This window comes from Lemur catta, chromosome 26, assembly GCF_020740605.2.
Source record: "Lemur catta isolate mLemCat1 chromosome 26, mLemCat1.pri, whole genome shotgun sequence".
Lineage (NCBI taxonomy): Eukaryota > Metazoa > Chordata > Mammalia > Primates > Lemuridae > Lemur > Lemur catta.
In genome coordinates, this window is record NC_059153.1 from 652,193 (window position 1) to 664,729 (window position 12,537).

The 12,537-nt window shown below is 46.2% G+C and overlaps 1 protein-coding gene across 3 annotated transcripts in view; it reads left to right on the forward strand.

Annotated features, from left to right (window-relative positions):
* Positions 1–12,537, forward strand: part of TET2 (tet methylcytosine dioxygenase 2) — an 80,070-nt gene that overhangs the window by 50,978 nt on the left and 16,555 nt on the right. For 2 of the 3 annotated variants that reach the window (XM_045537389.1, XM_045537390.1), the window contains 4 exons: positions 1,187–4,656; positions 8,914–9,004; positions 10,445–10,538; positions 11,202–11,410. In XM_045537389.1, the coding sequence (XP_045393345.1) occupies positions 1,233–4,656; positions 8,914–9,004; positions 10,445–10,538; positions 11,202–11,410 (3,818 nt within the window). In that variant the 5' untranslated portion in view covers positions 1,187–1,232. Of the gene's footprint in view, positions 1–1,186; positions 4,741–8,913; positions 9,005–10,444; positions 10,539–11,201; positions 11,411–12,537 lie in introns of those variants that run through there. The other variant, XM_045537391.1, reaches the window with a different exon arrangement.

A 12,537-nucleotide genomic window follows, 5' to 3' on the forward strand; every position in this document is an offset into this window, starting at 1 on the left:
CCCCTTGATGGGTAATGGGATTAATGGCATCTCATTATCAATCTTTAAGTTGAATATTCATTTTACCCTCAAGAATTACTTTGTAATACTCTAGGAGTGAACCAAAACAGGAGAATGGCTAATTGTTCCAAAATAGGAAGAAGAAAAATTACTAGGTTGTCATGGTAACTGTAGTTGATTAGGATTAGATCAATACGAAGACGGAACTGTTGGAGTTTGCACAGCACTTCTGAGAAACACAGATGGCAACGGTAGGGAACAAAGGACATGTTTGGAAAGGAGCAGATTTTATGGATACAATACAGTACATAATTGCCAAAATGCTTGGGTTGTAAGGATGTCCTGGTAGAGCTCGTCGGCAAAATGTTAGGTCTGATACTAGTTTGTTTCTCATTAATATTTTAGAGCCCTGGGGAGGCAGCAGTTTAGTTGACTCTAATATAGTTAATTTCTACATTTTGATAATTTGGGGGGTAAATTGGGGGGTATTTTTCCATTCTGGATTTTAGGGCTGAAGACATGAGACAGTATATCCAACAATATAGAATTGCACACTGATGAATTGAGATTATCTTGGTAAATCATATATTTGTTATCTAATTTGGCTCCAAGACTTCATTCACATTTTACTATCTCCATGAGACTTGCTCTTACTATACGGCATTAAATATTGCAACCTCCAGCCGCCTCCCTCAAACTCTTGTTTTTGTTTTTGTTTTTTGAGACAGAGTCTCGCTCTGTTGCCCGGGCTAGAGTGAGTGCCGTGGCGTCAGCCTCGCTCACAGCAACCTCAGACTCCTGGGCTCAAGCGATCCTTCTGCCTCAGCCTCCCGAGTAGCTGGGACTACAGGCATGCGCCACCACGCCCGGCTAATTTTTTCTATATACTTTTAGCTGTCCATATCATTTCTTCCTATTTTTCGTAGAGACAGGGTCTTGCTCTTGCTGAGGCTGGTCTCGAACTCCTGACTTCGAGCGATCCTCCCGCCCCGGCCTCCCAGCGTGTTGGGATGACAGGCGTGAGCCACCGCGCCCGGCCGGTTGTCACTTTCAGTATGAAAATGAGCCTCACAGTTGGCTGTGGCTAGTTATTCCAATATTATGCACCCCACAGTTATTCCCCACGACGTATTGTGAGTGTCAGGGACATAAACGCGTTTCAATTTTTTGTTTCCGTGCCCTGTAGAATTCATCCGGAGGGCGGCCTTGTGGATGGTCCCGAAGCACGCCTGATGGAACAAGACAGAACGAGCCATGTTGAGGGCAACAGACAAAGTCCATTCCTGACACTGTCGCCTTCTCCGGTCTGCCAGACGGAAGCTCTGGCTAGAAAGCTCCAGAATGGAAGCCCGTTGGCCGAGAGGCCCCGTGCGGAAGTGAATGGAGAAACCAAGTGGCAGAGTTTCCGGAGTTATCATGGGATAACCCACATGAAGGGGAGCCAGACCAGCCGGGCGAGTCCTGACTTTATGCAGGAAGGACGGGGGTACTCCAGCTGTCTGCAGAACGGAGGGATCAAGCGCACGGTCAGCGAACCTTCCCTGTCTGGCCTCCACCAGCACAAGAAACTGAAACAAGACCAACAGGCTAACGGAGAAGGGCACAAGCTCTCCAGGGACAGTCAAGCAAGCAACCCAAGCGAAAGCAGCCATCAACCCAACGCCTCCCATCAGAACGACAAAAGAGAATCCGTGAGCTCTGGGGCCCAGGACAAGGCGGTTAAAGGTTTCACCAGTTTCTCGACCCGCAACGGCAGCGGGTGCGAAAACCCAGAGCTTCGGCTTCCGAGCGAGCAGGAGGGGAAGAATGCCAGCTCCCGCGACCAGAACGTCGTTTTACTTCTCACCACCAAGGCAGTGCTAATACCCAATGGTGCTACCGTTTCTGCCTCTTCCATGGAAAACACACAGGGTGAACTCCCGGGGCAAACGCCATCCCGGTGCTATCCGGGCCGTGTGTCCACCGCGCTGCAGAAAACCACATCTCAGCCCGGTGACACGGGCGGGCCGGCCCCGCACGAGCCGCCCCGGGAGGTCACCCACCCCGCGCATACCTCAGGGCACACCTCCAACTCCGAGCTGCCCCCGGAGCCAGCGGCAGTGGGGACCGAGGCCTGCGAGGCTGACATGGCCCGGGAGCCGGCCGCGATGCCGGAGCCCTGTCCCTTTCAGAATCCAGAACAGCTGCGACCACAGAAGGCGGTGCTAGAGCTGTGCCCGTGCCCCCCGGAGAACGGCAGCGTCCGGGGAGCCACAGAGCTGGCATCTGGTGGAGAATTCCGTGCAGGCCCCGGCAGCGATTTGCAGGCTCCTGGTGGCAGCTCTGAACGGCATTTTTTAAAGCCAACTGAAACGAATGGTGCTTACTTCGAGCAAAGCTCAGTGTTCATTAAGGATTCCTTTTCGGCCACTACCACGCCACCGCCATCAGGATTGCTTCTTTCTCCCCCTCCTCCTCCTCCTCTTCCTCCTCCTCCTCCTCCTCCTCCTCCTCCTCGTCCGCAGGTTCCTCAGCTTCCCCCGGAAGGAAAAAGCACTCTGAACGATGGAGTTTTACGAGAACGCCATCAATACCCCAACCAAAGCAATGCGACTCTTTTAAGCCAAGTGGGAATAGAGGGTGCACCTAAGGCACCACCAGCCCAGAGCCCTAATCCCACACGTGGATCCCACCCGTGTCTGATGGTTTCAGAACGGTCCCAGAATGATTTCGTTAACAGGGGTGACAGACGGACGCCGGGGACCCTGTGCTCTGAGCAAACAAGACCGGTGCCAGCGCATCTCAGCGCATCCCCAGCCATCCTCGGGGATCTGCAGAACCACTGCCGGCCGTCGGGGAGACACGAAGAGCAAGGGATTCCGCAGGGTCGCGACAAGGAGCAAACACGAGATCTTGGGCTCCCGACTCAGCACTCTCTGAAACCAGGGTGGATTGAGTTGAAGGCCCTGCATTTTCATCAGCGAGGATCCCACCCAAAACGTGACGAAGCCTTACTGCCACCCACTCTTCGGTATCGATCCAACTCCTCCCATCCAATGACCTCCAAACCATACACTGGAAATTCCACCCTGCCGGGGACGCTCCCCAGGCACGGTTACATCCATAACCCGGTGCGGCTGGAGCAGAAGTCACACACGTACCACGGGGAGATGAACCAAGGCCAGGCTCAAGGTACAGTGGACCGACACCTCCAGTTCCAGAAACGACCGCACGCCATCCACTTCTCCAAAGCGGAGCCTGCACCCGAAACTCATGTGCGGTCGCTGTGTGCTCCTAGATTTCATTTTCAACACAGAGCAGACCCCCAAGCTGAGAAGCTCACGTCCCCGTTGTTAAAACAGCACTTGAATCGACAGGCTTCGGACACTGAGCCGTTCTCAAACTCACACCTTTTGCAACACAAGCCTCAGAATCCGGCGGCACAAACCCAACCGTCCCAGAATTCACATCTCCCCCCGAACCAGCAACAGCAGCCAAAATTACAGATGAGGAATAAAGAACAAATGCTCCCGACGTTTCCTCACCCCCAAAGCAACAGCGATCCGCAAAGGGAAGGATCGTTCTTTGGCCAGATTAAAGTGGAAGAGTGCTTTCCTGGTGAAAATCAGTATTCGAAATCAAGTGAGTTCCAGGCTCGTCGTGCCCAAATGGGACTGGAGCAAGTACAGACTATGCACAGTAGAAATTCCCCTTACAGTCACCTCTTGAAATCAAGTGCAAATAAAGGGCAGATTTCTTGTTCAAACAGTGCCCACCTCGTTGCAGAGCATAAAGAACAGACTCTCCACGCTGAACTCTTTGCTGGCAACAAGACCCCAAACTTGCATCGTATGCAATATTTTCCAAATAATGTGACCCCAAAGCAAGATGTGCTTCACAGGTACTTTCGAGAACAAGAGCAGAAGCCTCAGCAAGCTTCGGCTCTGCAGGAATATACAAGTAGACACCAAGATGTGTCTAATCAACACGCCGTACAACTCACGAAGCAAAGGTACTTGGATACCCAAGCCAATGCTTACCCTGTGCCTGACCAGGGAGGGAGTCGCCTTCAGACTCCTCCCCAGAGGGACCTTCACAAGCACGCTGCCCTAAGGTGGCACCTCTTGCAGAAGCAAGAACTGCAGCAGCAAACGCAGCAGCCGCAGCCTGAGTCTTGCCACAATCAGGTGCACAGGCCGATTAAGGTGGAACCCGGATCCAAGCCCCGTGCCTGTATGCACTCCATGTCGGCACAGCCCGAAAACAAAGTGTGGAAAAAGATAACGAAGCAAGAGATTCCTCCTCCAAGCTGTGACGATGTCCAGCCAAAGAGCATTATTGAGACCATGGAGCAGCACCTGAAGCAGTTTCAGGTCAAATCTTTATTTGACCACAAGGCTCTTACCCTCAAGTCACAGAAGCAAGTCAAAGTTGAAATGTCAGGGCCAGTCACGGTTTTGACGAGACAAACCACTGCGGCAGAACTTGACGGCCCCGCCCCAGCTTCAGAGCAGCAAGCAACCCCTTCTTCGGAAAAGACCCCAACCAAAAGAACAGCTGGTTCTGTTCTCAATAATTTTTTAGAGTCACCTTCCAAATTACTAGATACGCCTATAAAAAATTTACTGGATACACCTGTCAAGACTCAGTATGATTTCCCATCATGCAGTTGTGTAGGTAAGTGCTAGCAAATGCACTGAGACGCACGGTGTTTATCCAGAATTAGCAAATTTATCTTCAGATATGGGATTTTCTTTCTTTCTTTCTTTCTTTTTTTTTTAAATCTTGAGTCTGGCAGCAATTTGTGAAGGCTCATTAAATCTGAAGCTTACTTTTTTTTTTTTTGTCTTTAAATTACAGATGCTTGTGCCGTGCAAGAGAAAACTTCATTTACATGCAATTTTTCCCAAAAGTTTAAACAATCGTGCATGTTTATTTTTGACCTCTATTCAGACCCTTTAAAATTTGAATGTATCTGTTTTTAGTTTAATCTATCTCCTTGACTCTTTGCTCATTACCTCCTGGAGGAGACAGCCAGGCAGTAAAAAAAAAAAAAAAAAAAAAAATCTATTAAAATGAGAAAATAGCTGCCATTTGCAATCTAATGTAGGAACTTTTAATGAGCCTCTGAGTACTTTCTCCCTTTTGTACAGGCGAAAGGTGGTGGTTTATATATACTTCGATTCCATTTTCTCTGAAAGTTCACTTTTTTCATTTAAAAAAAATATGGTACAGGCATACCTCAGAGATATCATGGCTTTGCCTTACCCCAAGAAGGCAAATGTCGAAATAAAGTGAGTTAAGTGAATTGTTTGGTTTCCCAGTGCATGTAAGTGTTTACACTATGCTGTAATCCATTAAGTGTGCTAGAGCGTTTTATCTGAAGTAACAATGTATCCATCTTAGCTAAAAAATACTTTATTACTAAAAAATGCTAATGGGCACCTTAGCCTTTAGTGAGGCATAATCTTTCTGGTGGTGGAGTTTATTGCCTCAATGTTAGGTGCTGGCTGGTCAGGGCAGAGGTTGCTGCAGGTTGGGGTGGTTTTTGTGGCAATTTTGTTAAAGTGAGACAGCAATGAAGTTTAGTGCATGGATTGACTCTGCCTTTCACGAAAGATTCCTTTGTAGCATGCAGTGGTGTTTGATGCCATTTTACTCAAAGTAAATCATCATTCGAACTTGGAGTTGATCCTCTCAAACCCTGTCGCTGCTTTCTTGGCTGAGTTTTTGTAATATTCTGAATTCTTTGTTGTCATTTCAACAGTGTTCACAACACGTTCACCGAGAGTAGATTCCATCCCAAGAAACCACTGTCTTTGCTCATCCCTAAGCAGCAGCTCCTCATCCATTTTTTGTTTTTTTTTTTTAGACAGTCTGTTGCCCAGGCTAGAGTGCCGTGGCGTTAGCCTAACTCACAGCAACCTCCAACTCCTGGGCTCAAGCGATCCTCCTGCCTCAGCCTCCCGAGTAGCTGGGACTACAGGCATGCGCCACCATGCCTGGCTAATTTTTTTCTATATATGTTTTTAGCTGTCCAGATAATTTCTTTCTATCTTTAGTAGAGACGGGGTCTCGCTCTTGTTCAGGCTGGTCTCGAACTCCTGACCTCGAGCGATCCTCCTGCCTCGGCTTCCCAGAGGGCTGGGATTACAGGCGTGAGCCACCGCGCTCAGCCTCTTCATCCATTCTTAGCATGAGATTCCACCAGTTCAGTCACACCTCTGGTCCCAGTTCTAAATCTAGTTCTCTTGCTGTTCCCCGCACATCTGTACTTACTTCCTCTACCAAAGTTTTTAACTCCTCACAGTTATTCATAAGGATAGGAATCAGTTCCTGCTCATGTTGATATGTCAAACTCCTCCTATGAGTCACGGATATTCTTAAGAACATCTAAACTAGTGAATCCTTTCCAGAAGGTTTACAAGTAAGTTCCTTTGCCTGGGTCCATCCGAGGAGTCGATATCTATGGCATCTATACCCTTAAAAAATAAGTCTCTTAAATAACAAGACTTGAAAGTCAAAATTACTTCTTGATCCATGGGCTTTAGAATGGATGTCATATCAGCCCGCATGAAAACGGCATTAATCTTGCGTATCTCCACCAGAGCTCTTGGGTGACCAGGTGCATTGTCAACGAGTAGTAATATGTTGAAAGAAATATTTTCTCAGCAGCAGTTCTTAACAGGGGGCTTAAAATAGTCAGTAAACCACGGTAGGAGCAGATGTATTGTCATCAAGCTTTTTTGGTTCTATTTATAGAGCACAGGCAGAGTAGTAGACTTAGCATAATTCTTCAGGGCCCTGGGATTTTTAGAATGGCAAATGAGTATTGGCTTCAACTGAAAGTGATCGCCTATATCACCTATATTACCCCCTAACGAAAGAGTCAGCTGCCCTTTGAAGCTTTGAAGCCAGGTGTTGCCTTTTCTTCTATAGATAGGAAAGTCCTAGCTGGTATCGTCTTGCAGTGTAAGGCTGTGTTAGCTACACTGATAATTCGTTGTTTGGTGTAGCCACCGGTATCAGCCATCTCCGCTAGACGGTCTGGATTACTTGTGTTAGCATCTACACCAGCACTTGCTGCTCCACCTTGCATTTTCATGTTGTGAAGATGCCTTCTATACTTAAACCTCATCCACCAACCTCTGCTGGCTTCCGGACTTTTCTTCTGCAGCTTCCTCACCTCCCTCCATCTTCGCATGACAGGAAAGAGGGCCCTCCTCGGGATTCGGCTTTGGTTTACGAACACGTTGTGGCTGGTGTGATCTTCTCTCCAGACGGCTAAAACTCTCTCTGGATCAGCAACAAGCGATTGCAATTTCTTACCATGCGCGTGCTCACTGGAGCAGCACGTTTAATTTCCTTCTGGAACTTTCCCTCTGCATCCACACTTTGGCATGGCCCAAGAGGTCTAGCTTTGGGCTTATCTTGGCTTTGGACGAGTCTTCCTCGCTGAGCTAAGTCATTTCTAAGAGAGAGACGTGGGACTTTCGCTTGCACACTTAAGAGGCCATTGTAGGGTTATTCATTGGCCTAATTTCAAGATTGTTGTGTCCAGGGATTAAGGAGCCTCAGGGAGAGGGATGAAGCAGGGGAATGAATAGTGGAGAAGGCAGAACACGCACAATATTTATCAATTAAGTTTTCTGTCTTCTATGGGCACAGTTTGTGTGTCCTCAAGATAATTACGATAGTAATACTGCAGATCACTGTCACAGACATAATAATAACGAAAACGCTTGAAATACAGTGAGAATTACCAAAATGGAACACAGAGACAGGAAGTGAGCATGTGCTTTGGGAGAATGGGGCTGACGGTCTTGTCCAGGCAGGGCAGCCACAATCCTTCAATTAGCAAAACAATGGAGTAACCGCTCAGTGCGATAAAATGAGGTATGCCTGTATTCCATATCTTTTTTTGTTTTAAACAAACAGCTTTTTGTTAAACTTTAGGAGACACGATTGGTCTATAGGAATAAGAAAACATTTTTTGCTGATGGATGTAGATACGTATTTATTAATAGGTAGAAAGAAGATCTGAATTACAGCTACTCAGCATGGATATAGTGGAAGACATTTGAAAAAAACAAATGTTCAATTAGTGTGACTAATGACCCACTCACCCCACTCGGTCCCTCTTGCAATGAGAGACCCCCACACTTTGTAGGAGGATGGAGGGTGGAGCACTGTGCCCCTCTGTGTGATTATTAAATTGTCTCTCTGGGCGAAGGTGCCACACACATCTTAGATAACCCTTGGTAAGTTGTGATCACCTCCCATACTTCTCTTATCATCCTAATCCTAACTTTCCATCTTCAGCCCGTGGTAATAAGGGCCCCTTCTTTTGACCCGACCCTCCAGCATTTTCTCTCATTTCAAGTTGCATCCACAGTGCATACAAATACGGGTCTGGACTGAATATTCTTATTTTCCAAACAGAGTGATTAAATGTGGTGGGGAAACAAGAACGGAAAAAGGGGTCCTTGACAATATTCCGGGGGAGGGGGGGCAAACAGGAAATTTTATTTATAATCTTTTAACGTCCAAGTGGCAGGCAGGTGCTTCTAGTTAGCTTTAAAAATTTTTTTCAGTTTAAAAAAAAAATGGGGTCGTAGTCGGTACTACATATAATACGTTCTAATTCCCTCACTTGTTTTCTTTGTTTTGTTGCACTTCTGTGGTTTCCAATAATTTTTATCCCATATCTGAAATGTAATTATTTTTATCCGCAGCCAGCGTGGACATAGACTTAATTCTATCGCACATTTTCTACTAGCTCGGTCCATCAGTTTCCTCATTTCGAAGAAAAAAATTTTTAAAGTCACTTGTCAGGGCCCGTAACGTGCAGTTGGGGGAATAAGCTTTGTGGGTGTAGCCTTTCTATCTAGTATAATTGAGGTCTAAAATAATAATCTTCTATTATCTCAACAGAGCAAATTATTGAAAAAGATGAAGGCCCTTTTTATATCCAACTAGGAGCAGGTCCTAATGTGGCAGCTATTAGAGAAATCATGGAAGAAAGGTAATTAACGCAAAGGCACAGGGCAGATTAACGTTTCTCCTTTTGTATATGTCAGAGTCTCTCCAGCCTGCACACACAAAGCAGCCAACAATCGCACACCGAGTGATTACCAGGAGGCTTAGCTATTCGAGGGTTGCCAACACTATACACTGTGCTGTTCACCAGACAGCCACAATATTTGTCAGGGCTAATCGTCCGCCAGCCGGCACAGGAGACGGACGCCAGGAAACTGAGGCAGGAAGGAGCACGAGCCGTGTCTGCCCGGCACAAGGGTGCTGGCGTGGGCTGCAGGGAGAGGGGTCCCCCTCCGGCTTTCCCACCTGGTGGTGAAGCATCAGAGAGGAAAGAGGGTGCAGCGTGGTTTACGAAAGGAACCACTGAGTCACATTCACCTAGCGTGGCAAGCGAATCGTTGGTTCCCTCTAAGGAAGATTTCTCTTACTGTGGACAGAGAGCAAGCGTGATCACGTTGACCCGAAGGACAGATCCTGTTTACAGCTGCCTTTTTTTTTTTTTACTATCAATCACAGGTATGCCAGTATTTGCCTGTATCTACACAGTCACTGCTGCATGTAGAAGACCCTTAGGAGCGAGATAATCAATGCAGAGAGGGTCTTTCATATAGATACCGACAGCCCTGAGCTGTTACTCTACTAGGGTGGCCTGTCCCCGAGAGGTAGGCAGAGTCGTTCTTAAAATACGTTAGGATACATGCGGGCAGCAAAAGGACACACTCAGTAGTATCATTCTTGCTCCATTTCCCAATTATTCATTTCTAAATTACCCTGTAGAAATTCACTAAATAATCACCTCGTGGCCGGGCAGAAGCAGTGAATTTTCCTAAGTGCCTTTTTCTTTTTCTTTTTTTTTTTTTTTTTTTTTAAATAGTGCTTTGGTCATAAGGGAAAATATAGTCTATTTCTAGAACTATATTTTCAGAACGGCTGGATACTAATTACTTGCCGGCTCCGTTTTTTTTTTTTTTTTTATAAATGTGAGAGATTCTTTGAAGAATAATCCTAACTAAAATCTATTATGACTCCCTAAGTTTTAAAATATCTAAACGTAGTCAAGGACTAAAATCAAATACTATGTTTTGGAAAACTGAACTCAGCAAACTAACTTAAATTTTGTGCTTTGTGAATTATGTATAAAAATAAACTTTCCCGTTATTTTCACCCAACCTATGATTTACAAATAGTTCATTATAATTATATTTTGATGCTGAAGAAAAACAAGGCTTAAAAACTATTATCCAGTTTGCTTGGTGTAGACCTGTTTTAAAAAAAAAATTAATAAATAAACCATTCATTTCTCTGGAAGTGGTCATAGAATAAAATTATGCTCAAATGTTCAGATATTTTAATTTCCTCTTGAATTCCTTTGCTAATAATTGTGTGTGTGTGTGTGTGTGTGTGTATTTCTGTGGGTTTCTTTAAGGTTTGGACAGAAGGGTAAAGCAATTAGGATTGAAAGAGTCGTCTATACTGGTAAAGAAGGCAAGAGTTCTCAGGGATGTCCAATTGCTAAATGGGTAAGTGTGACCCGACAAGGCTTCGGTCTTCAATTTTGAGCCTTTTTATTTATAAGTCTAACCCTGAGAATTGCATTAGCCAGATCAAGGCGTCGTGCCCCACTGAGAAAAACATTGCCCATTATTTTTGTATCACGTGTTATTTCTTAAGAAGGCAGACGAGTTTTCAAATTACGAACAAACTGTAATTAATTGAAAGAGTTTACTGGTGAGGAGGCCATCCATCCCCGTGTGTGCCAAAAGTATAATTCTTCTTGGCACGGGAAGAAGTGGTTCTTAACCCTCAACTAATCTTTATATTGTCATTTATGGAAACCTTTAAGGAAGACGTGTATGTCTTGCATTTGGCTGCAGCCGTAGGCAGGTGACATTTCCTTGTCCCCATCGCCCTGGGTCTAGTCTGCTACACACGAAGGACCAGTTTTCCGTCTCTCCCTGTCCTGACACCGGGGTGAGCCCCGCTGCATAGACGAGCCCCACTGTGTAGACGGGCAGCAAAAGGCAAAAATTGCACGTGGTGATAAATGCCGCCCTCGTTGTGAGCCAGACATGAAAAAACGTACATGCATGAATAAATCCGTGCTGTCACCTGCCACAAGTGACCCCGTTGTTCTGTTCTGGCTGGGCTGCGGGGTGTCTGGGATGAAACGGTTGTCCACGCAGGTGGTTCGCAGAAGCTGCAGTGAGGAGAAGCTGCTTTGTCTGGTGCGGGAACGGGCCGGGCACACCTGCGAGGCCGCGGTCATCGTCATCCTCATCCTGGTGTGGGAAGGGATCCCGTTGTCCCTGGCCGACAGCCTCTACTCGGAGCTCACCGAGACGCTGAGGAAGTACGGCACGCTCACCAACCGCCGCTGTGCCCTGAACGAAGAGTAAGTGAGGACCGGGGGGCCCCTGCCCGCTTTGTGGGCGCTGGTGGGCGAGCCGGGTCTCTGGCTTGAAGCAAAGGAGCCGGGTTTGTTTGCATTTTTTCCGTTCGTGACATGGGGATCGAAACGCCTGTTGCACAGTTACGTGATCAGAAGTTGCATTTGCTGACATGAATAATTGGGTTGTTTTATGAGTTGATATTTTGTATGCTCAGAATTTGGCCATTAATTAGGAGTTTACTGGAAGTCTAAGTGGCTGCACCCACAGGGCTTCCATTATACCATGAACTTGGGGTTATTTGTGTGCACACACGTGCTACAAGGGTCAACCCCTGGGTGCTGCCGCCATATTGTTAAGTCTTGACACCATCTCCCTGGTGCAGTGTCCGAAACAGAAGGTGAGTTTGGTGAGAGGCTTTGGGATTCCCATGTCAAGAACCTCAATATCTATATAGCAAACATGAAAACAAAGGGCCTGTAAAAGTTCTGTAGAAATAGAGCTGATCTTTACTTCCCTTCACTACTTCCATTCCGTGATTTCCACAATGGTGATCAAAATTGCTCCCATTTTTACCGGGCTGCATGATCCAGAAATTACTTCCTATGGTCATGCATTATTTCCCAGGAATAAAAAGCTTGGAACAGGACAGCAAGGGTATGCAGTTAGGTATATCTAGTGCATCTGGATGGCTGGTATTTTTTGTTTGTCTTTTAAATTTCATCCACCTCGTGAGAAGTCTGAACTTTCACCTGGAGAAAGCTTCGTTTTCAATATTCCTCTGCTATGCTATTCCTGTAGAACCCTGAAATACAGGAAGGTTCACCGTGCTGCCCTGGAATCGTACCGTAGTTATTTTGATCGTAATTGGTTGTAAAATTATTTTCATTTTACACTTCTGTCTTTAGTCTGTTTTCCTCTGTATCCGCCAACTACAAATAGTTTGCTGAGCGTATGGAGATATTCATGCCACCCACTCCGGCAACCCATTGCTAACCACGTTTGTCCTTGTGCCGGCTCTAACTCCCCCTGGTCCGGTTTTACTAGCTTTTATGTTAACACGGTTTTTCTCTCTGGGTTGTAGGGGCAAATCAACCATAAATAATCTATTTAGGAAAATTATTCTTCCTGG